The sequence below is a fragment of the Macaca mulatta genome, chromosome 6 (genome assembly GCF_049350105.2).
Source record: "Macaca mulatta isolate MMU2019108-1 chromosome 6, T2T-MMU8v2.0, whole genome shotgun sequence".
Taxonomy (NCBI): Eukaryota; Metazoa; Chordata; class Mammalia; order Primates; family Cercopithecidae; genus Macaca; species Macaca mulatta.
This window is the reverse complement of record NC_133411.1, coordinates 158,877,989-158,901,146: the sequence shown is the minus strand read 5'-3', so window position 1 is coordinate 158,901,146 and position 23,158 is coordinate 158,877,989. Positions and strand designations below refer to the sequence as shown.

Genomic DNA, 23,158 nt, shown 5'->3' with positions numbered 1-23,158 from the left:
TTCCTACTTACCTTGGGAATTGCCTCAGGAAGACTTGCCAGAGGACTGCCAGAAAAAAATATAAGATGCCCAGTAAAGTTTGCATTTTAGATAAACAAAGAATAATATTTTAGTTAAAGAAGGTCCTGTGCAATATTTTGGACACAGTTACACTAAAACATTATTTGTAGTTTATCTGAAATTCAAATTTCATTGGGAAGGCCCACTTGCCTTTCAATATTTACTTGTATATCAATCCTTTCCCCTTTCTCCTAACAGGAAAACCCATGAGGCCTGTCTGTCCCTGTCTATCTTATTCACCACTGGCCCCTGGCACCTAGTCCAGTGTCTCGGACAGAATGCGTACTTAAAATAGTTTATTGAGTGAGTGGATGACTAAATGTCAGCCCTTGGCCAGCACTTCCTGTGGCTGATAAATTCCATTTCTGAAGGCTGTACCTGAGATGACCGTCATTTGTAGACCCTCTCACATTTGTTGTCTGCCCCTGCTTTCCTTCATTTCCCATGAGACCTGGGACCCAGCATGCTAGAACAGGAAAAAAAAAAAAAAAGAAACAAACCTCAAAGAGGATCTTATTCAATACTCTGACTTCACCAAAGGGGAAATTGAGGCTCAGAGGGTTTTCAACTACTGACAATGTGCTGAGTGGCCCTTGAAGCCACTCATAGGACAATTTTATCCTTATCTGGGCTTCCAGGGTGGTCTGCTTCACACGCTTTGAGTCGTGGGCTCATGTTTTACATGACATTCCACTATACCATGAGAACCCAGTGAGAACAACCTCATCTTACAGGTCTTTGCACATGCAATGCCTGGCATAGTCAGTGCTCAATGAATATGAATGAATCAATCTGTCAATCAGTGAGTCAATGAATAAGTCAATGAATAAATAAGTGGAGCAGCTGTGCCACATACCAGCAAGGGAGTTGTCTATAAAATGGGAAAGGTGGCAGTTCTATTTGGCAGGGCTGATGTGAGAGTTAATGAGATAATATATGTAAGATGTCTGGCTCTGAGCCTCATCATTATTACTTAATAAACAGTAGATCTCCTCATGAGACGCAGCAGAGCTTGGCACTGTGAATGTTTGCAAAGGGGAAATGAGGAATCTGAGAATAAGAAGTGGTGTTGCATTGCACTTAAAATCCAAACTCAGCCAGGTGCAGGCTCACACCTGTAACCCCAGCACTTTGGGAGACCAAGGTGGGAGGATCACTTGAGCCCAGGTGTTCAGGACTACCCTGGGCAACACAGCAAAATCCTAGCATTACAAAAATTACAAAAATTAGTCGGGCATGGTGGCATGCCCCTGTAGTTTCAGCTTCTCTGGAGGCTGAAGTGGGAGGATGACTTGAGCCCAGGAGGTTGAGGCTGCAGTGAGCCATGATGGCGCCACTGCACTCCAGCCTGGATGGCAGAGCAAGACTCTGTCTCAAATAAGTGAATACATAAAAATGAAATCTAAACTCTTTCCCATGGCCGCCCTGCTGGATCTGGTCCCTGCCTGCCTGTCTAACTTCCTTGCCCTCTGCTTTCCTTCTCCCTCTCTATGCTTTAGTTACACTGATTTTCTTTCTGTTACTCACCAGGGCCGGCCTCATTCCCATCTCCTGGCCTTTGCATGCTCCGTGCTTAGAATGCACTTCATATAACTGGGTCCCTTGATCCTTCAGCTCTTAGCTCAGCATTACATCTTCAGAGAAGTCTCCCTGCCCACCAGCCTGCTATTCCTTTTATCACTCTCTACAGCACCATCCAGTCCATTTCCTTCAAAGCAGTTGTCTCAAGCTGCAGGAAGAATGCCTAGTTGTTTACTTGCTTTTTTTTGTCTCCCCATTTGAATGTAAGCTTAACCAGGGCAAGAAACTCATTCTTCTTGTTCATTGCTGTAGTTTCAGGGTCTGGAAGAGTGCCTAGCATATAGAAGGCACTCTGATCATGCTAACTGAATGGATGAATCACTTTGGGCTTTCGCTAGCTCAGCCTCTGATTCTGGGCTTTAAAATAAATATAGGTCGGTGCAAACTTTTAATAGTTTGAGCTAAATGGCTTCTAAGTCTCCTCTGCATTTGATAATCTGAGGTTCTGTGACACGGTTGTTTAGAACACTTTATATGCTAAATATATAAGGATGACAATGATCATGTAAATGCCAGTCAATTGGCAGTTGAAGTACTCATGAGGGGAGTTCCAGGACTGAGGACCCAGTGGGAATGAGCTTTCTGGTGGATTTAGTAGCATCTGCCTTGGATGCAGGTGAGGCCCTAAGTATTTGCTTTTCCTGATAGAAGTGAACGTTGGGAAAGTAAAATGACTTCATGAAATGAATCTGAGCATACCTCACCTAGACATGTGCTCAGGAACTCATCACTTCTTGACTAATGCCTTTTTAGAGATTTTGCTTAATCCTCAAATGTTAATTCAAGTGCAGCACTATAAGCTTCTCTTAATTCCTTTACCCTTCACCTGGTTTGAAACAGCTTCACTGATAATAATGCTGTTGACTCTTTATTTAATCCCATTCCAACTAGAGGAAATCTACAGATGCAGAGCATTATGCTCTGAATTCCTTCCTTCTTTCCTTCCTTCCTTCCTTCCTTCCTTCCTTCCTTCCTTCCTTCCTTCCTTCCTTCTTTCCTTCCTTCCTTCCTTCGTTTTTTAGAGACAGGGTCTTGCTCTGTCACCCAGGGTAAAGTGCAATGGTACAATCATAGCTCACTGCAGCCTCCAACTCCTGGGCTCAAGCAATCCTCCTGCCTCAGCTTCCTAAGTAGCTGGAACTACAGGCGCATGTCACCACATCTGGCTAATTTTTTTGAGTTTTAGTAGATACAAGATATTGCTATGTTGCCCAGGCTGGTCTTGGACTACTGAACTCAAGCAATACTCCCACCTTGGCCTTCCAAAGTGTGAGATTATGGGTGTAAACCACCACACCCGGCCCAGACTTAGTTTTAGAGAACTTCTGTGAATTGGCTCTATGAAATACATTTCCACTCAGAACAGCATGAGCTGTGCAGGTTTGGGCTGGCCTGTGTCCCAAGCAATGCTGACAGTCCAAAGACCTCACAGTGCTACCAATAAACAGAAAGGCGGATTCTTGTAAATTTAAGAGAACAAGTCAAGCTCTGTCTTTTCATCCTGACCACATGGTCCACCACAGCCTATACTGGCTTCTCTGGGCTGCATTAGGGGAGGGTTATGGAGGTGTGTGCTCCTCTATACACCCAGAGCTTCAAGCCAATCCCTTGTGACCTATATTACTATTATTGATTTTTCTGTGAGCTGGCCTGAACCTTAGTCACCCATATCCCCAGTGCCCAGTGCTTGACATAAGGCCTGACACATAGTGGGGCTTCTACCAAGACTTGTAGAATGGGGATATCCACTGAACTGGCTGTGTGGTGCTAGAACTGGATTGTTTAAAAAGCTGAAAACAACAAATTCTTTTGTTCAATGACCTGGGCCCAAGTCTAACCCTATCCAGGCTTCTCTAAGAGGCAGCAGGGCTGAGGGCAGGTTCTGGAGTTACACATACACACACGCACACATTCTACACACATGACATTAACCTTCTTGAGTTACAGATACCCCTTCTGTAAGATGGGCTACTAACGGTACTTATCTCCTAGCTTATTGCGAAGATAAAAGTAAGATGATGCAGGTAAAATGCCATGCACACTGCCTGCTAGCAACTGTCATTGTACTTCCTGAAGTCTTTCCTTGGCTTCCTCTTAGCTCTCCCCTGGGTTTTTATTCTGGGCTTAATTGTAATCACCTCAAGAAAGCCTTCTCTAACCCTCCTTCTCCAGGCAAAGTCGGTCCCCCACTCCCATCCCTGGCACTAACGCTACTTTGCACACATCTCCTCCATAGCCCTCAGTGGATTGCATCTCAGACTTTCTTCTTCTACTGGATTTTGGAAGCTTCCATGACAGATATCATCTCTGATTGCCCTGCCCCTGTTGAAGAGGAATAGATGGAAGCACCTTCATTCCCGTGTCAACAGGGGCTTTGGGCTGTTCCATTGTTCTTGCTCTTCATTTGCCTGTCCGTGCTTATCTCTGCCTTCCTTTAGGATGAGCATTTCTGTGATTTTGTGGACATCCTCACAGAGTACAAGACCAAGAACATCTTGGCTTCCCCTATAATGAATGGGAAGGATGTGGTGGCCATAATCATGGCTGTGAATAAAGTGGATGGATCCCACTTCACCAAGAGAGATGAAGAGGTAAGAATGCTTCAGAGACTAAGGATAGCCATACTAGCACATTCTCCTAGCCTATGAAGTCCCCTAAAATTTGCTGTTTGGCCTGGCCTCAGTTTTCCCATCTGTAAGACAGGGAATTCACCTGATATTCTCTGAGGGAGGCAGGATAAAATAATAGTTAACACATTGGGCTTTGGAGTCAGGAATAGAGGGGTATTTGTTCTGGCTCTGCCAATATCTAGCTGTTTGCATTGTGCAAGTTATTTAACTTCTTGGAACTTTGGTTTTCTTATTTGTAAAATGTGGATAATTTTTCAGTATCAACCTCATAGGGAACTTATCAATAAATAGTAGCTATTTTTCATGAATACTCTCCCATCAACATCAACATTCTACATTCGGTGAGTTTTACACTTGTGCAACATCTTATGAGTCTGCTCTAGGATCCATCTGCCCAAATTGTCTCTGATGAAGCTTTGAAAATATTCAGATATTTGCTGGTGGTAAAAGTAGCCAGAGGATGGATTTCTTCTTCTCATCTGCCTGCCCACGTGCTGTTTGATTTTTAGATTCTTCTCAAGTACCTCAATTTTGCAAATCTAATCATGAAAGTATACCACCTGAGTTACCTGCACAACTGTGAAACTCGACGTGGCCAGGTAAGGGGCTTGGGCCAAAGGAATGGACTTGACACATCCTTTCCCTGAAGCATTGATGTGGTCAGGACTGGCAGGCAGATGGGAATGAAGGTGCCTGGGAAGCATTATACAATCTCTGGCCAGCATCACGAGTGTTACAAGGTAATGGCTATCTGTAAAGCTGTATACCAGAGTGGTTATATGCACAAGCTTCAAGTCAGATGGCTTTGATCTGAATCCCTGCTCAAACCACTGACTAGCTCTAAGACCCTAAACGAGTCACTTAATCTTTCTTTTTTTTTTTTTTTTTTGAGATGGAGTCTCCCTCTGTCGCCCAGGTTGGAGTGCAGTGGCTGGATTTCAGCTCACTGCAAGCTCCGCCTCCCAGGTTTACGCCATTCTCCTGCCTCAGCCTCCTGAGTAGCTGGGACTACAGGCACCCACCACCGAGCCCGGCTAGTTTTTTTTTTTTTCGTATTTTTAGTAGAGATGGGGTTTCACCGTGTTAGCCAGGATGGTCTCGATCTCCTGACCTCGTGATCCGCCTGTCTCGGCCTCCCAAAGTGCTGGGATTACAGGCTTGAGCCACCGCGCCCAGCCCACTTAATCTTTCTATGCTTCAGTCTCCCCATTTGAAAAATAGGGATGATTATGGTGCCACCCTCCAAAGGTTGCCATCAATAGTAAATGAGATAATGCATATAGGACAATAGTGCTCAATTGAAGTTCCTTATTATTTTTATTAAAAACCTATGAGATAAATGAAAGGGAAACAGTTGGACCCAATGTAAAGCAGCCAGTTACTTCACCTCTCTGAGCCTCAGTTTCTTTATCTACAAATGGAAGATAATTGGACTGGGCATGGTGGCTCATGCCTGTAGTTCCAGCACTTTGGGAGGCCAAGGCAGGAAGATTGCTTGAGCCCAGAAGTTCGAGACCAGCTGGGGCAACATAGTGAGACCCCCATCTCTATTTTTAAAATAAAAATTTAAAAAAAATGCATGATAATGGGCTGGGTAAGGTGGCTCATGCCTATAATCCCAGAACTTTGGGAGGCTGAGGTAGGAGGATTGCTTGAGGCCAGAAGTGAAAACTCATTTCTACAAAAAATTTAAAGATTATCTGCGTGCACCTGTAGTCCCAGCTACTAGGGAGGCTGAGATGGGAGAATTGCCTGAGCCTGAGAGTTGGAGGTTACAGTGAGCTATGATTGTACTACTGTACTCCAGCCTGGATGACAGAGTAAGACTGTCCCTAAAAAATAAATAAATAAATAAATAAACTTAAAAAAAATCTAAAAGTAAAAATGGAGGATAGTTAACCTGTCTATTTCTCCAAATTATTATGAAGATTAAGTGAAATAAACTCTACAGAACTTCACAGAATTTTTGTTATTCTCCAGCTAAGTGAGCTACTACTTTGCACCTCAAAATCTATGAATATATTTCCGTATTTTTTCAGATACTGCTGTGGTCTGGGAGTAAAGTCTTTGAAGAACTTACGGACATCGAACGACAGTTCCACAAAGCCCTGTACACAGTCCGTGCTTTCCTCAACTGTGACAGATACTCTGTGGGTCTCTTAGACATGACCAAGCAGAAGGTGAGAAAACTGCAGCAACAGACATTTCCAAGAAAAGATTAAATAGGCACTGACTGACGGCTAGAGTCTTGGCACACATTCAATTGCACAGGGAAGAGGCTGGGTGAATTGGGATGGTTGTAGAAAGTTTTACATAGGTCTGTACTGAGGAGAGGAGTGTCAGCCTTTAAAGGGGAAAAGTCAATCTAGGACACAGGTGAGCGAAAACAATCTGTATTTTCCTTAGTCATTTGGAAAGAAAAAAAAAGTGTACATGAAAAGAAACTGATGAGGTGATGAAGGTCAGTGATAAAGAAGTTTCAGTGCGGGTTGAGAGTCAAGGAGAAAGTTGCCAACGTCAGGGATTCTCAAAAAATGTCCTGAAAGTTGCGTGTAAACTTTGCTGCAATTTATCTATTACAGAGCTCACCCAGGCAATTAAGTGGAGGCAGACGCCAACATCTGGTCCCTCACATGCTCAGGGGCCAGATTTGTGGCAGAGACAGCAGCTAAGGGGGCAGAGTTCAATGCAGCTCCCAGAGATGTTTTTTAGATACATTTCCCCAAACAACTTCCTTATTCCTCTTTGTTTAGTTGTTTCTGCCCTATGAGGCTAATTATTTTCTGCCTTGAAACAGAGTTTCCAAGTTATCTATGCTTATTATCTCCTATCCTGAAAACCCAAGGATTTCAGTCAGTGTTACTTTGTACGCCTTGTCATGCTGAGGTGCCCAGGCCAATGCAGACTCTCCAAACATATTGGATCGAGTGAATACATGGATCACAGAATCTTGGATATAGTCCAGAGGCTCCCAAACTTGACAATTCATCAGAATCTTCTGATGAGCTGAGTAAAAAAATTGCTGGACAACATTTTCTGATAGTCTGCCATTTTTTACTTAATGTTTTACAAACGTCTTTCCATGTCAGCACATATGAATTCTTTTTAATAAGCCTTTATACTGAAACATGGGCCTGGCACAGTGGCTCACACCTGTAATCCCAGGACCTTAGGAGGTTGAGGTGGGAGGATGGCTTGAGGCCAGGAAGTTCGAGTCCAGCTTGGGCAACATAGTGAGACCTGTCTCTACAAAAAATAAAATAAAAATAAAAAAAGAAGGATAACACAGACACAGAAAAGGAACATTAATTATAACTGCGGATATAATATTTCAATGAGTGAACGTTCCCATGAAACCACCACCAAAATTAAGGAACCGAACACGACAAACAGCACCTCAGCAGCCTCCTTCATACCTTCTTCGGTACCTCCCACAGCCTCCTCCTGAAAGGTTACCACCATCTGACCTTTCATACCATATTGGTTTTGCCTTTTTGAGGTTCATATACATGGAATCCTACAATACACATGCCTTTGTGTTTGGCTTCTTTTGATTCATCCTTATTGCTTCATTTAGCATGAGTTCATTCATTTTTATTCCTGTGGAATTTTCATTATAGGTATAATCCACAGTGTATTTATTCATTTCCACTGTTGGTGGACATTTGAGTTTTCAGATCTGGTCTATTATGAATATTGTTGTTATGAAACTTCTAGTACATTACTAGTACACAGTTGTGCCATTTCTGTTAAGTATTTACCGAGGAGTAGAATTTCAGAGTACTAGCTTTAGTAGATATTGCCGATCTGATTTTCAAAATGATATGATTGTACCATTTTATACCCTCAGCAGCAATGTATCAAGGGTTTCTTCATCAATACTTGCTATTGTTATTCTTAGTAACTTTAGCCATTCTGGTGAGCATGTGGCTTTATCTCTTTTGTTATCAACATGAATTCCCCTAATGACTGGATGAATATTTTTAAATACATTTATTGGCCATTTGGATGTATTATTTTGTGACGTGACTGTTTTCCCCCATTTAAAAAAATCACGTTGTCTTTTTTATCTCACTGATTTGTAGTTCTTTGCAAATTCTGAGCACAAGTCCACTTTCAAATACATGCATTGCAAATACAGTCACGCACCACATAACGACATTTTGATCAATGATGGCATATACCATGGTCCATAGAATTATAATGGAGTTGAAAAATTCCTATCGTCTAGTGATAGTGCAATGCATTCTTCACATTTGTGGTGATGCTGGTATAAGAAAAACCTACTGCACTGCCAGTTGCATAAAAGCATAGCACATATAGGCCGGGCATGGTGGCTCACGCCTGTAAACCCAGCACTTTGGGAGGCTGAGGTGGGAGGATCACGAGGTCAGGACTTCGAGACCAGCCTGACCAACATGGGGAAACCCCTGCCTCTACTAAAAATACAAAAATTAGCTGGCTGTGGTGGCAGGTGCCTGTAATCCCAGCTACTCAGGAGGCTGAGGCAGGAGAACTGCCTGAACCTGGGAGGCGGAGGTTGCAGTGAGCCAAGATCGTGCCACTGCACACCAGTTTGGGTGACAGAGTGACACTTCATCACACACACACACACAAATATATATATATATATATATCACACACAATTATAAGTTGTAGTACATAATGCTTGATAATAGAAAACTATGTTACTGGATTACATATTTACTATACTACACCTTTTTTTCCATTATTTTAGAGTTGACTCCTTCTACTTATTAAAAAAGAAAAAAGTTAACTGTAAAACAGCCTCAGGCAGGTCCTTCAGGAGATATTCCGGAAGAAAGCATTGTTATCACAGGAGATAAGAGCTCCATACTTGTTTTTGCCCCTGAAAACCTTCCAGGGGGACAAAGTGTGGAGGTGGAAGATGATGATTTTGATAATCCCGACCCTGTGTAGGCCTAGGCTAATGTGTGTGTTTGTGTCTTAGTTTTTAACAAAAAAGTTTAGAAAGTAAAAGAAAAACAAATTTAAGAGAAAAAAAGCTTGTAGAATAAAGATATAAAGCAAATATTTTTGTTCTGATTCAAGCACCAAAGACATAAAAAAAGAAAAAAGAATAACAGAATTTGAGATAATTTTTTTAAAAAGAAAATATTTTTGCACAGCTGTATGATGTGTTTGTGTATTAAGCTAAGTGTTATTACAAAAGAGTCAAAAAAGTTTTTAAAAATAAAAAATTTTGTAAAGAAAAATTTAAAAATTTATAAAGTAAAAAAGTTACAAGCCAGGCTTGGTGGCTCATACCTGCAATCCCAGCTACTCAAGAGGCTGAGGTAGAAGAATTGCTTGAGGCCTGGAGTCCGAATCTGCAGTGAGCTATAATGAGCAAGATCTTATCTCTAAAATAATTACTTAATTAATTAAAAATTACAGTAAGCTAAGGTTATTTACTATTGAAGAAAGAAATTTTAAAAACACATTTAGTGTAGCCTAAGTGTACAGTGTTTATAAAGTCTATAGTAGCGCACAGTAATGTCCTAGGCCTTCATATTCACTCACCACTCACTCACTGACTCACCCAGAGCAACTTCCAGTCCCGCAGGTTCCATTCATGCTAAGTGCCCTGTATAGGTGTATGATTTTTAAACTTTTATAGCTTATTTTTACTATATCTTTTATGTTTAGCTATGTTTAGGTGTGTAGTAGGCTATACAATCTGGGGTAATGCAAGTGCACTCTATAATGTTCACACAATGACAAAATTGCCCAACGACACACACATTTCCCGGAGCATATCCCCATCATAAGTGACGCATGGCTGTATTCTCCCACTCGGTGCTTCCGTTCTCTCTCTCTCTCTTTTTTTTTTTTTTTTTGGAGACAGAGTTTCGCTCTTGTAACCAGGTGGATCACCTGAGATTGGGAGTTCGAAACCAGCCTGATCAACATGGAGAAACCCCGTCTCCGCTAAAAATACAAAATTAGGCTGGGCGTGGTAGCACATGCTTGTAATCCCAGCTACTCAGGAGGCTGAGGCAGGAGAATCGCTTGAACCTGGGAGGCAGAGTCTGCGGTGAGCCGAGGTTGCACCATTGCATTCCAGCCTGGGCAACTAAAGCAAAACTCCATCTCAAAAAAAAAAAAAAGAAAAGAAATTTAATAATCTATTTCTTATTAATTTGTAGGAGTGCTTTATATATGATAGGGATTATGTATCTGTCACATATACTGCAAACATTTTTCCCTGTCTGTGAATTATATTTTAACTTTGTTTATAACATCTTTCATCAGACAGAAAATTTAAATTTTCTCTTTATAGCTTCTGAGTTTTGAGTTTTATTTAGGAAAGATTTTTCTACCCCCAACATTAAAGATAATCTGAAATAATCTCCTCTATTACTCTTAGTATTTTTATAGTTTTAATATAGTTTAATCTTTCATTGATTTTTAAGTTAGGTATGTGTATGGTGTGAGATGGGGTAACTTTTGTGTTTTTCCCTGTATTTTTCCACTTAAAGAGTAGTGTGGGCTGTGAGGGAGATCCAGCTGTGACATCGGTGACACCATTGATTGCCAGTGTTAATTTGGCTGATCTGGCTGGCTAGGTGGGTGTCCCTTTCCTTTCTCACTGCTCCATGCGTGTTCTTGTCTTTGCACTCAGTCAAAGACGGTGACCTTCCCCGACAGAGGAGGGTTGTTCTTGGGTAAGAGTATATGAGTAGCCATGCTCTTCTGCTAGAACATTCAAACAAGCTCTTAAGAATAGGGAGAGGCCAGGTGCAGGGGCATGCACCTGTCCCAGCTACTCAGGAGGCAGAAGTGGGAGGATGGCTTGAGCCCAGGAGTTCAAGGCTGCAATGAGCCATGATCATACCATTGCACTCCAACCTGCTGGGTGACAGGGTGAGATCCCATCAATTAAAAAAAAAAAAAAAAAGGAGTGAGAAAATATATACTTTAAGAAAAAAACAAAAAACGGAATCTTGCTCTGTCACCAAGGCTGGAGTGCAATGGTGAGATCTCGGCTCACTGCAACTTCTGCCTCCCAGGTTCAAGTGATTCTCCTGCCTCAGCCTCCCAAGTAGCTGGGATTACAGGCACATGCCACCATGCCTGACTAATTTTTGTATTTTTCAGTAGACACAGGATATCACCTTGTTGGCCAGGCTGGTCTTGAACTCCTGACCTCAAGCGATCCACTCGTCTCGGCCTCCCAAAGCGCTGGAATTACAGGCGTGAGCCACTGTGCCCGGCTGAGGAAGTATACTATTTTGAAGTACCATCATTTTGATAAGTCGCATCATCAGATACCAGATGTTCATATACATGGGTCTCACTTTTCTGGGATTTTGTTTGTTTGTTTGCTTCTTGATTTTTTTTTTTTTTTTTTTGAAATGGAGTCTTGCTCTGTCACCCATGCTGGAGTGTAGTGGCGCGATCTCGGCTCACTGCAACCTCTGCCTCCTGGGTTCAAGCCATTATCGTGCCTCAGCCTCCCAAGCAGCTGAGACTACAGGCACGTGCCACCACGCCCAGCTAATATTTGTACTTTTGCTAGAGACAGGGTTTCACCATGTTGGCCAGGCTGGTCTTGAGCTCCAGACCTCAGGTAGTCCACCGGGCTTGGCCTCCCAAAGTGCTGGGATTACAGGTGTGAGCCACCAAACCCAGCCTGTAGCTCCTTAAGTGATTCTGTACTGTTGGGCCACATATTGGTTTTAGGGAACCTCTGATTCTAGTGAAACCATTTATCTGATTTAAAAAAAATTCTAGAGACAGGGTCTCACTATGTTGCCCAGGCTGGTCTCAAACTCCTGGGCTCAAGCCATCCTCCCACCTTGGCCTCCCAAAATGTTGGGATTGTAGGCATAAGCCACCATGGCCAGCCTCATCTGATTTTGGCATACCCTTGATTCATAAATATCTTGCCAAATATTGCTAAGCCCAACAACATGCCCTTTGTTTCTCCTTCAGGAAGTGGCAAATGAATGGACTCATACAAATGAATGATTACTTTTTGATTAAAATAATTTCTGGCTGGTCTGAGTGGTGTTTGCACCTAATTAATCACAACCCGTTACAGATTTCTTTGTTCCTTCTCCACTCCCACTGCTTCACTTGACTAGCCTAAAAAATAAAAAACAGAAAAAAAGGAAGATTTTAAAAATGTTTTTTAAAAAAGATTTTTGTGTAATTGAATTCAAAAGACTCCATTTTGAAGTTACCATTCACAGTTTGCAGCAGGATTTGGTCTCAGGCTTAGGCCACTGTGTGCTATAGTGATCTGTTCTCTGTTTATTTTAAACTGCCTGCCTGTCAAACGGGAAAACTACTTTTACGCAAAAATACTCTGAGCTGGGGGAGGTGATACATACCTGTAGTCCCAGCTATTTGGGAGTCTGAGGCAGGAAGGTTGTTTAAGCATAAGAGTTTGAGACCAGCCTGGCAACGTAGTGAGATCTCATCTCAAAACAAAACAAAAAAACAAAAAAAAGAGAGTATCGAACTTCGTCATCCTCAAAATATTAAACAATTTTGTAATTAGAAGTGGCCTATGAGGCTGGGCACAGTGCTTCACACCTGTACTCCTCACACTTTGAAAGCCTGAGTCAGGAGGATCAATTGAGCCCAGGCATTCAAGAGCAGCCTGGGCAATGTAGTGAGACCCTGTCTCTACAAAAAAATTCAAAAATTAGCTGGGTCTAGTGGCACATGCCTGTAGTCGTAGCTACTTGGGAGGCTGAGGAAGGAGGATTGCTTGAGTCCAGAAGGTTGAGGCTACAGTAAACCAGGCTTGCACCATTGCCCTCCAGCTTGGGTGACAGGACAGAACAAGACCCTGTCTCCAAAAAAAAAAAAAAAAAGAAAGAAAAAGGAAAAGAAAAGAAAAAGTGTGAGATGATGATAGCAAGAATGAATAAAAATAAGTGATCTAGGCCACCTACACTCTAAGAACCTGCCCCTCAGGTAGTTAAGATTTTACTTGAGCTATTGGCATTATGAAAAAAGTCATTAAAGCTGTTGATTTGTGCACTTTAAATGGACAAATTATCAGATGATGTGGGAACTATATATCAATTAACCTGTTAAGAAAGAAAGGAAGAAAGTGCAGAGGGAGGAAGGGATGGAAGGAAGAAGGGAGAAGTCATAGATACGTCCAGCTTGCCATATAACCCCTTGTTTGACAACTTCTTGGGACAATCTTCTCCTTGGATCCACTCAGTGTTTGGCCCACATGAGGTGTCAGGCCAATATATTTATTCTTCTTCTGGGCTCCTCTAGCATTTATCCTCTCCTTCCAGCACTGTTTTGGTTCTTGCCTCATTTACCTCACTATTCATTATCTTCTTCATGAGACAATCAGTTCTTCCAGGATACAAACTGTGCCTTATCCACCTGTGTATAACTAGCAGTCAGCAGGTTGTGAGACTCAGGTAGGGCCTGGTTATATTTTTGCCTAGAATTAAAGTTGTTTTCTAAATTTTCACCTAGAATTAAATTTCTTCCTGTTGCTGGCAGTCTAGAAAAAGAGCTCAACTGGGGAGAAGGACAAAAACATGGACTCTGCATTTCATGTGGCTTCCCTTCTGCTTCTCTGGATGATATTAGAATAAACAAACCATGGCAAACATGTTCAAATGAGAGAAACGAGGAGGGCTTGGCATCCTACCCACAGTAACCCAGTGCTAACAGATCAAGGTTTATCCCTGGATAGTAACAGATGAATGAACAGAAAAGGCACTGGAGGATAGAAGCTCCTCTGTCAGGCCCAGACTTGACCCCGCACAAGCTTTGTTGCTCTATGTGCAAAGGAAGCCATGAGGAAGTAGTGGGGAAGAGCCTGTGTGGTTCTCAGTTGGCCTCTCATGAGGCTGCATGACCGTGCAGCTCCTTTTCTGGCTCATTTTCCTCTTCCTTCTGCCTGTGTCTTGGCCGCTTTTATTTATGTTATGTTATGTTACGTTATGTTACGTTACGTTACGTTACGTTACGTTACGTTATGTAATGTATTTATTTGAGACAGGGTCTCACTCTGTCATTCAGGCTGGAGTGCAGTGGCGCAATCTCAGCTCACTGCAACCTCCCCGTCCCGGGTTCAAGTGATTCTCCTGCCTCAGCCTCCTGAGAAGCTGGGATTACAGGCACACACCACCACGCCCGGCTAATTTTTGTATTTTTGGTAGAGACAGGGTTTTGCCGTGTTGCTCAGGCTGGTGTCAAACTCCTGGGCTCAAGTGATCCACCCGCCTCGGCCTCGCAAAGTGCTAGGATTATAGGTGTGAGCCACCGCGCCTGGCCTTGGACACTTTTAGACAAAAAAATTCAACAGAGTTTATTTGAGCAAAGAACGACTCATGAATTGGGCAACCCTCAAAACCAGAAGAGGTTCAAAGAGCTCTGCTGCATGGCATGGCCAGTGAGCTTTCATAGCTGAACATGGAAGCAAAGTATAGAAATAACATGGTCAGTAACAATAGGGCATTTGCCTGTTTTAGGCATGGCCTGATCATTTGGGCTGCCTGTGATTGGTTGAAACTCCACCATTTGTTACAATAATATACTCCTAAGTTGGGTTTTGGTTTGTTTGTCTACTGAGGTTGCAGGTTGTTTTGTAGGAACTCAAATTATTACAGAGAAACTGGAAAAACAGAGATAGCCTCAGGCTAAGGCACCTGTGTATTTTGCTTTAGCAGCCACTTATCTTACAGGTGTCAGCCGTTCTTACTGGATCCCAGATATAGGTCTATTGTCCATATTTGGCATCATTTTTTTCTTTATTATTTGTGAAAAATTATTTTTTCCTGATTACAAAAGCAATAAAGTTTATTATGAAAAATTTCTAAATACATTATAGTCTGACTCCAATCACTCAGAGAAAAATCACTTGTTAATACTTTGTTGTGGGCCAGGCATGGTGGCTGATGGCTGTAATCCCAGCACTTTGGGAGGCTGAGGCAGGTGGATCACCTGAGGTCAGGAGTTCGAGACCATCCTGGCCAACATGGTGAAACCCCATCTCTACTAAAAATACAAAAATTAGCCAGATGTGGTGGCACACACCTGTAATCCCAGCTACTTGGGAGGCTGAGCCAGGGGAATCGGCTGAACCCGGGAGGTGGAGGTTGCAGTGAGCTGAGATGGAGCCACTGCACTCCAGCCTGGGCAACAGAGTGAGATCCTGTCTCCAAAATAATAATAATAATAATAATAATAATAATAATAATAATTTGTTGTAAATGTATTCACAACATTTTCTATGTATAACTGAACATTAGGGTCACATGATATATTCTTTTTGGCCTCTCACATTTTTCACTCATCAGTGTATCATCATCAATGTATCATCTTTTCAATCAGTACACACACATCTGTAACATCATTGTTAATAGATGTACCATAATTGATTTAATAAGTCTTATCTTGTTGGGCACTTAGATGGTCTCTAATTTTTTACCACTATAAAAGATACTGCTTGGGACATTGTTTTAGCTAAACCTTTCAGCACATATTAGCATGGTCTTAAGGTAAATTTCTTAGCCATAAAGACCATACTTTCCCTCTCATGTCCAATAACACTGACGGTGCCCCAGTTCAGCTCCTGTGTATTTGGCTAATGACTAGGCAGGCCCAGTTCATCAATATTTTGAAGGGCAAATGTGACTATTTTCCAACTGTAGTGAGTCTTACTGCCTTTCCAAGTTTAGGTTTCACTGAGTTCTTCTCACTTTCTAAATTTCAGTGTTAGCTGACTCATATAGGTGGGACTTCTTAATCTCCTTTCCTTGATCTCTTTTCAAAACATGTAATTATTGTTTTTTTCATTCCTAGGAATTTTTTGATGTGTGGCCGGTTCTGATGGGTGAAGTTCCACCTTACTCTGGTCCCAGGACTCCAGATGGAAGAGTACGTTCTCTCTGGCCTTTTCAGTGTGATCTGATGTTTAATATATTTCCAATGCAAGGCACAGTAAACCCTGTTGAAGGATTTTTTTTTAGCAGATAGGTATTTGTCTTTGTGTTGGGTTGTCTCCCTTGAAGTTAGAATAATCCCTCATGTTCAATAGCAGACAGGTGCTAAAAGTAAAATAAAACAGCAGAGAGAAAAAAAGTAAAAAACAGCAACAATTCCTCCTAATTGTCATGCCCTAACATCCCTAACATGTGCAAAGTGGCCTGCCTGCCTTCCTTCCTTCCTTCCTTCCTTTCCTTCATTCCTTCCTCCTTCCTTCCTCCTTCCTTCCTTCCTCCTTCCTTCCTCCTTCCTTCCTTCTTCCTTCCTTCCCTTCATTCCTTCCTCCTTCTTTCCTCCTTCCTTCCTTCCTCCTTCCTTCCTTCTTCCCTCCTTCCCTCCTTCCTTCCTTTTTCTTTCTTTCTTTCTAAGCACTATACTAACAAGAAGCAAAGTGTTTAATATCTTATTGGAGTTTCACAGTAACCTTGTGGGGTAGACCAAGCAGGGACCAACATACTCATTCCACAGCTGTGGAAAGAAACCCAGAAAGGTCGAGCAACCTACTCAAGGCTTCACCTTGCAGGAATTTAGAGTTATAGACAATATGAGCTTAGAAAACCCTCATTTCTAGTCTATAATGTACAAATTGGTAGCCAGAAAGCCAAATCCAGCTGATAGATATACTTGCTTGGCTACATAGGTTTTTTACATATTTTTTCTATTTTCTTTCTTTTTTCCTTCCTTCCTTCCTTCCTTCCTTCCTTCCTTCCTTCCTTCCTTCCTTCCTTCCTTCCCTCCTTCCTTCCTTCCTTCCTTCCTCCTTCCTTCCTTCCTTCCTTCCTCTCTCTCTCTATCTCTCTCTCTCTCTTTTTCTCTCAGATAGGGTCTTGGTATGTTGCCTAGTCTGGTCTTGACCTCCTAGTGCTCAAGTGATCCTCCTTTCTTGGCTCCCCAAAGTGCTGGGAAATTGGCGGCTAACCCTTAAAAATCAAAGTCTTTCCCATAAATATCTGAATTCTCAGTTTCTTTTGAAAAGGTGGATGATTAATCAAAACTGGACCCACAATCCAACAGGGCAAATTTGACTGGGGCTAGTAGCAGCTACCTCCTTGGGATGTGGCCTGAGCTCTCTAGTTTGCCACAGTCCCCACCACTCTCTCTTTTTGAGACAGAGTTTTGCTCTTGTCACCCAGGCTTGAGTGCAATGGCACGATCTCGGCTCACTGCAACCTCCGCCTCCCGGTTCAAGTGATTCTCCTGCCTCAGCCTCCCGAGTAGCTGGGATTACAGGCACCTGCCACCATACCTGGCTAATTTTTGTATTTTTAGTAGAGACACAGTTTTGCCCATTGGCCAGGCTGGTCTTGAACTCCTGACCTCAAGTGATCACCCACTTCATCCTCCCAAAGTGCTGAGATTATAGGTGTGAGCCACCGCGCCTGGCCCCCACCACTCTCTTTTATGTACATCTGTGCCCTGCTTTCATTTTTTCTTTTAATCAGACCTCTCTAGGCATTTAAGATTATGATCTCTAGTCTCATCCAATTGCAGCATTTTATTTTGTTTTTATTTTTATTTTTTATAGAGATGAGGTCTTGCTATATTGCCCAGGCTGGTCTTGAACTCCTGGCCTCAAGTGATCCTCCTGTCTTGGGCTCCCAAAGTGCTGGGATTACAAGCATGAGCCATGGTACCCGGCCTAAATTAGGCCCTTTAACATTCCCTCTTCCTTCTAACATCCCTCTCACAATTAATCTGCCACATTCACTTGGAAATACAGCTTTCGTCTGAATTTCAACCAATTAATGTTCCCAAATCTTAGGTCAAAAGCCTCACAATGTCAGCTACATCTTGCTTCATCTCCTTTTAAAAATAAAATAGTGTGTGTATGTTTTAAGTATTTAAAAGTTATACGGGCTAAATAGACTTCATGGAAAAAAAAATAGCAGTCTTTTAAAAAGTGGTATATTTCCATGGGTATTTGTGGCTCTTTCAAAGCCCCTTGTGTCAGCTGCTCAGGTAGAAGGAAACAAAGGTACTTTTGATGGCTCAGTTTTGACTTTCCAGAGGCTGGTGAATTTGTACATGAATATGGCTTTAAAGACTTTGACTGAGCTACAGTGTGTGGAAAAAGCCTAGTTACCCAAAGTACACGGATCTTTTTGTTACTTTTGGGAAAGAAAATTGATTCTCCTGTGGGATTCCAAAAAAATGTCCATTTCTTTTTTTGAGATGGACTCTCACTCTGTTGCCCAGGCTGCAATGCAGTGGCATGATCTCAGCTCACTGCAACCTCCGCCTCCTGGGCTCAAGCAACTCTCCTGCCTCAGATTCCCGAGTAGCTGGGATTACAGGCGCCCCACCATCGTGCCTGGCTAACTTTTGTATTTTTAGTACAGATGAGGTTTCACCATGTTGGCCAGGCTGGTCTCAGACTCCTGACCTCAAGTGATCTGCCCGCCTCTGCCTCCCAAAGTTCTGGGATTACCGGCATGAGCCACTGTGCCCAGCCTAAAAATGTCCATTTCTAACCTTTCTAAAGACTCGTGGGAAACCCTGGGTAGGACAGCAGCGAGGCCCAGGAAGCCCTGAGCCTGCCGGGAGTACAGTGGGCAGCACAGGCCCAAGGACAGGTGGCCCTAGGGGAAGACAAAGATGTCAATAAGGTCCTGGAACTCTGCCTTCTCCCCTTCCCAGGCAGAAACTTATCTCCTAGGATATAATGCAGCCACCTTTGCTTTCTAGAACTGCTTATAAGGTACAACTTGACTATTTAAATTTTTTTTTTTTTGGACGGAGTCTCACTCTGTCGCCCAGGCTGGAGTGCAGTGGCTGGATCTCAGATCACTGAAAGCTCCGCCTCCCGGGTTTACGCCATTCTCCTGCCTCAGCCTCGCGAGTAGCTGTGACTACGGGCGCCCACCACCTCACCTGACTAGTTTTTGTATTTTTTAGTAGAGACGGGGTTTCATCGTGTTAGCCAGGATGGTCTCGATCTCCTGACCTCGTGATCCACCCGCCTTGGCCTCCCAAAGTGCTGGGATTACAGGCTTGAGCCACCACACCCGGCCTAAAAATATTTTTAAGAAAGTTTGTTTTGCCAGGTGCAGTGGTTCATGCCTATAATCCCAGAACTTTGGGAGGCTGAGGCAGAAGGATCACTTAAGGCCAGGAGTTCAAGACCAGCCTAGACAACAAAGTGAGACCTTGTCTCTAACTAAAAAAAAAAAAAAAAAAAAAAAATAGTAGCCGAGCATGGTGACGTGTGCCTGTATTACCAGCTACTTGGGAGGCTGAGATAGGAGGATTGCTTAAGCCTGGGAAACTGAGGCTCCAGTGAGCCAAGATTGTGCCACTGCCCTGCAGCCTGGGTGACAGAATGAGATCCTATCTCAAAAAAAGTAATAAATAAAATAAAGCAAAGTAAAAAATATAAAAAAAGAAAATTTGTTTGTATGTTGAAAAAGTAATACATGAGCACAGTGAAAAGTTCACTCCATAAGAAATCAAATGCCCCTTTCCTCCTGGTCAGCCTCCGTGAAGCAGCTGCTGTTAGCAAACTCTCTCGGCAGGAGTGTTTATGTATATCCAGATATTCACGGAGAAGTACACATATTCTACCACCACCACTCTGCACTAAAGTTATGATTCTATTTTGTGCCTTGCTCTTTTTACTTAACTGAATATTTTGTCATCTTTCCCTATCAGCACAGGCACAGCAATCTCACTCTGGAAACATGTGGTATCCACTGTACAACTACTCTCTTAATAAGAGACGTCACATCATCTCCAGACTTTTTAAAGCAGTCTAGTTAAGACCCCTGGATGGGGCAAACAATGCTTTTACCCACATTTGGGAGTATATCTCTAGGATCCATTACCACATGTGGGTCAAAGAATATGTCTGTTTTGATCTTTGAGAGATATTGCTAACTAATCATAACCTTAAAATCATAGCTGGGAGGGTATGTTATCTAATACAATTTTGTTTTTCCCCCATTGTCCTTAGAACCTTAGAGTTCCATAGTAGTTGCCTTGACCAGGGGTTAATGGAAAAGGAAGAGGGCAGGAAAGGTAGTAAGAGAGAACAAAGCTGCAGGGCCTCTATCTATATACCCGGCCCTGATTCCGTTAAGACAGTTTTATATGATTTGTTTCCATCCTTTGCTTGGGGGAAAGAGAGCTGCTACTTAGCAGCAACAAACACGTACCACCTATCTAATTTTACAGCCAGAGAAACTGAGGCCCAGAGAACACACAGAGTAGGACCGAAACTAGAACAGGAATCCTCACTCTAGGTCTAGCCTCAGCTCCATTCTATTTATCATGTTTCAGGGTTCATCTAGTCTCCCCTTGGATGCTTCCTGTTTTAGGGAGCTCACTACCCCTGGGGGTAGCCTATGCCATTGGAGCGGTTTCAGCTTCTGTCTTTTGTTTAACCAGAGCTTGCCTCCTGGAAGTATTCAGTCAGTGCAGCTGCCGCCAATGCTAGGCTTTGAGCAGCAGAGCCTCTCCCTTACGAGTTGGAAGGTGACCATTGCCGATTGCCCGTCAACCAAACAGACCTTCAGACATCTTTAACTGATTCAGGGATTTCTCTTTGTGGAGGTTCTGAGTCAGAAGGCTTGGGGTGGAGCCCAGGTATCTGCATTGAATTCTCTAGGGAGGTACTTCTCAAAATACCTGTAGTAAAGTAACAGTTTGGTTTTCCTTTTTAAAAAAATTTCCAATTTTGTGTGTGTGTGTGCGTGAAAAACACAAGAAAGGGGAGTGCAGGCGTACTCAAGAGAGTGAGTCATGGCTTCAATATGTTTTGATTGCTACTTTTAAAAATATGACAAAATATATTCCTAGAAAAACAAAATTGTGTAAAGACAGACAAAATATAAACCTGGGATCATGCCACTGCACTTGTGCTCCAGCCTGGGTGACAGAGCAAGACTCCATCACACACACACACACGCACACACACACACACAAAAATATATATATATATACATATACATATGCCCCTTCCCCTTTTGTTCAATTAAACAGACCTCATCTAACTCAGTCAAATTGTTACAAAACTTCCTAAATGACTCTCAGTCTCTGTTTTTATCTTCTCCTGGAATAGTAAAGAGTTCGCAGACTGGCACCCGTCCACGGATTACACCCTGAGCAGCCCTGTTCAAGGTGACAGTGATGCAGACAGTAAAACACTAAGCTGTTAACCTTAGGTGACATAGAGGAAAAGCACTGAGCTGAGAATTAAGGACCCAGGTTCTGATTTTGGTTCACTGTCTTGCTACAAGTGAGTCCTTTCCTCTGTCTGTGTCTCAGCTTTCTCATTTGTGAAATAGTTGCTCGTCACACTTGGGCACACAGAGGACCTAAGAAAAAGGTAATAGAATTTCCCCTGGAGAGCTAGGGGAATGGAGCCACATGCCAACATCTAATTGTATGCTAGAGAGTAATGCAATTGAAGAGCTCTACTTTAAGGGAATAGGAATTTTAACAATGCAAGGAGGTAGGAGGGATGGAAGAGGCAGAGAGTTAGTTTGGAGGCGTGAAGCATGATTGAGAAGGTAGGTCTGAAGTGACGACACAGCCAAGAGAACAGCTGAGTGGTAGGCATGAAGGAGAAATGGGGCCATGACCATAGAGCAGGAAGGATGGCTGATTGGCTGTGATTTTAAATGGGATGGGAACCTCCTGACCACTTTCCCATCTCCCTAGATTCTGGCAGCCGTCTTTATCTCTTTCTTCTTGCACTTATTAAAGTCAAAATTAAAACGCAGAGATGAATCTCTAAATTGAATGTTTTCGGGCAAAGGAAGACTTGCAATGTAGGGCATACACGCAGACTAAGTAGTCTTCAGTATGTCCAAAGAACATAGAGAAAGTGAAGGTTTTATAAAAAAGAGAAATGAGGTCGGGCATGGTGGCTCATGCCTGTCATTCCCAGTGCTTTGGGAAGCCAAGGCAGGAGGATCACATGAGCCCAGGAATCCGCGGCTACAGTGAGCACCCCCATGACTGCGCCACTGCACTCCAACCTGGGTGACAGAGCAAGACCCTGTGTCTAAAAGAAAAAAGAGAAATAGTACATGTTGCCCTCTGAGAAAGTTCATTGACACCAGTAAGGGTCTAGGGAGCTGGCAAGTTTTGACTGATGAGTAATGGCAGTGGGTAAAATTAGTCTTAGATTGCAGCAGGTTGTTTCAGCAACTATCAGATAAAACTGGTTTTCGAGTTACAGCAGGTAGTGTAAGCAGCCAGGCATGCAGATAAGTACATTCTGGGAACAATGCTGTGTCCTGAGTACTTTTTTGCCCCCTGGCTTCTCAACTCTCTTTTAATTGGGTATGACAAAAATGTCCCAATTTGTATGATCAACTTGCACCCACTCAACCTCCAGATCCTCTTAGAGAATTTCCTATCCCTCTTCCCAGCCTCAGATCCCAGGCCTCTGCCTGGCCACTGTGAGCTGGCTCCAAGGTGGAGCACGCTGAATCCTGAGAGTCAGAGAGGACAGGGAGCACCAGAAGACAGCCCAGGCACATCCTTGGAGGGAGCTTATGGCCAGGCTTGGCGATCACTGAAAACCATGGGGCAAAATATGTACAACTACTATATATCAATAAAAACATTAATTTATTAAAACAACAACAAAAACCACGGGGCATATGACGGTAAAGAACGAAGTCTGTTTTAGGGACATACTCCTGTTGAACTTCTAACTGACTCTTAAAGGTATAATTTTTTGGCTGGGCGTGGTGGCTCACACCCGTAATCCCCAGCACTTTGGGAGGCTGAGGTGGGCAGATCATGCGGTCAGGAGTTCAAACCCTGTCTCTGCTAAAAATACAAAAATTATCCAGGCATGGTGGTGCATGCCTGTAGTCCCATTTACTCGGGAGGCTGAGGCAGAAGAATTGCTTGAACCCAGGAGGTGGAGGTTGCAGTGA

At 42.9% G+C, this 23,158-nt stretch overlaps 1 protein-coding gene across 1 annotated transcript in view; it reads left to right on the top strand.

The window, feature by feature from the left end:
• PDE6A (phosphodiesterase 6A) overlaps positions 1-23,158 on the top strand; it is an 83,707-nt gene that overhangs the window by 5,274 nt on the left and 55,275 nt on the right. Inside the window, 4 exon segments of the mRNA NM_001278479.1 lie at positions 4,080-4,232; positions 4,781-4,870; positions 6,311-6,451; positions 16,086-16,160. Coding sequence (NP_001265408.1) covers positions 4,080-4,232; positions 4,781-4,870; positions 6,311-6,451; positions 16,086-16,160 — 459 coding nt within the window.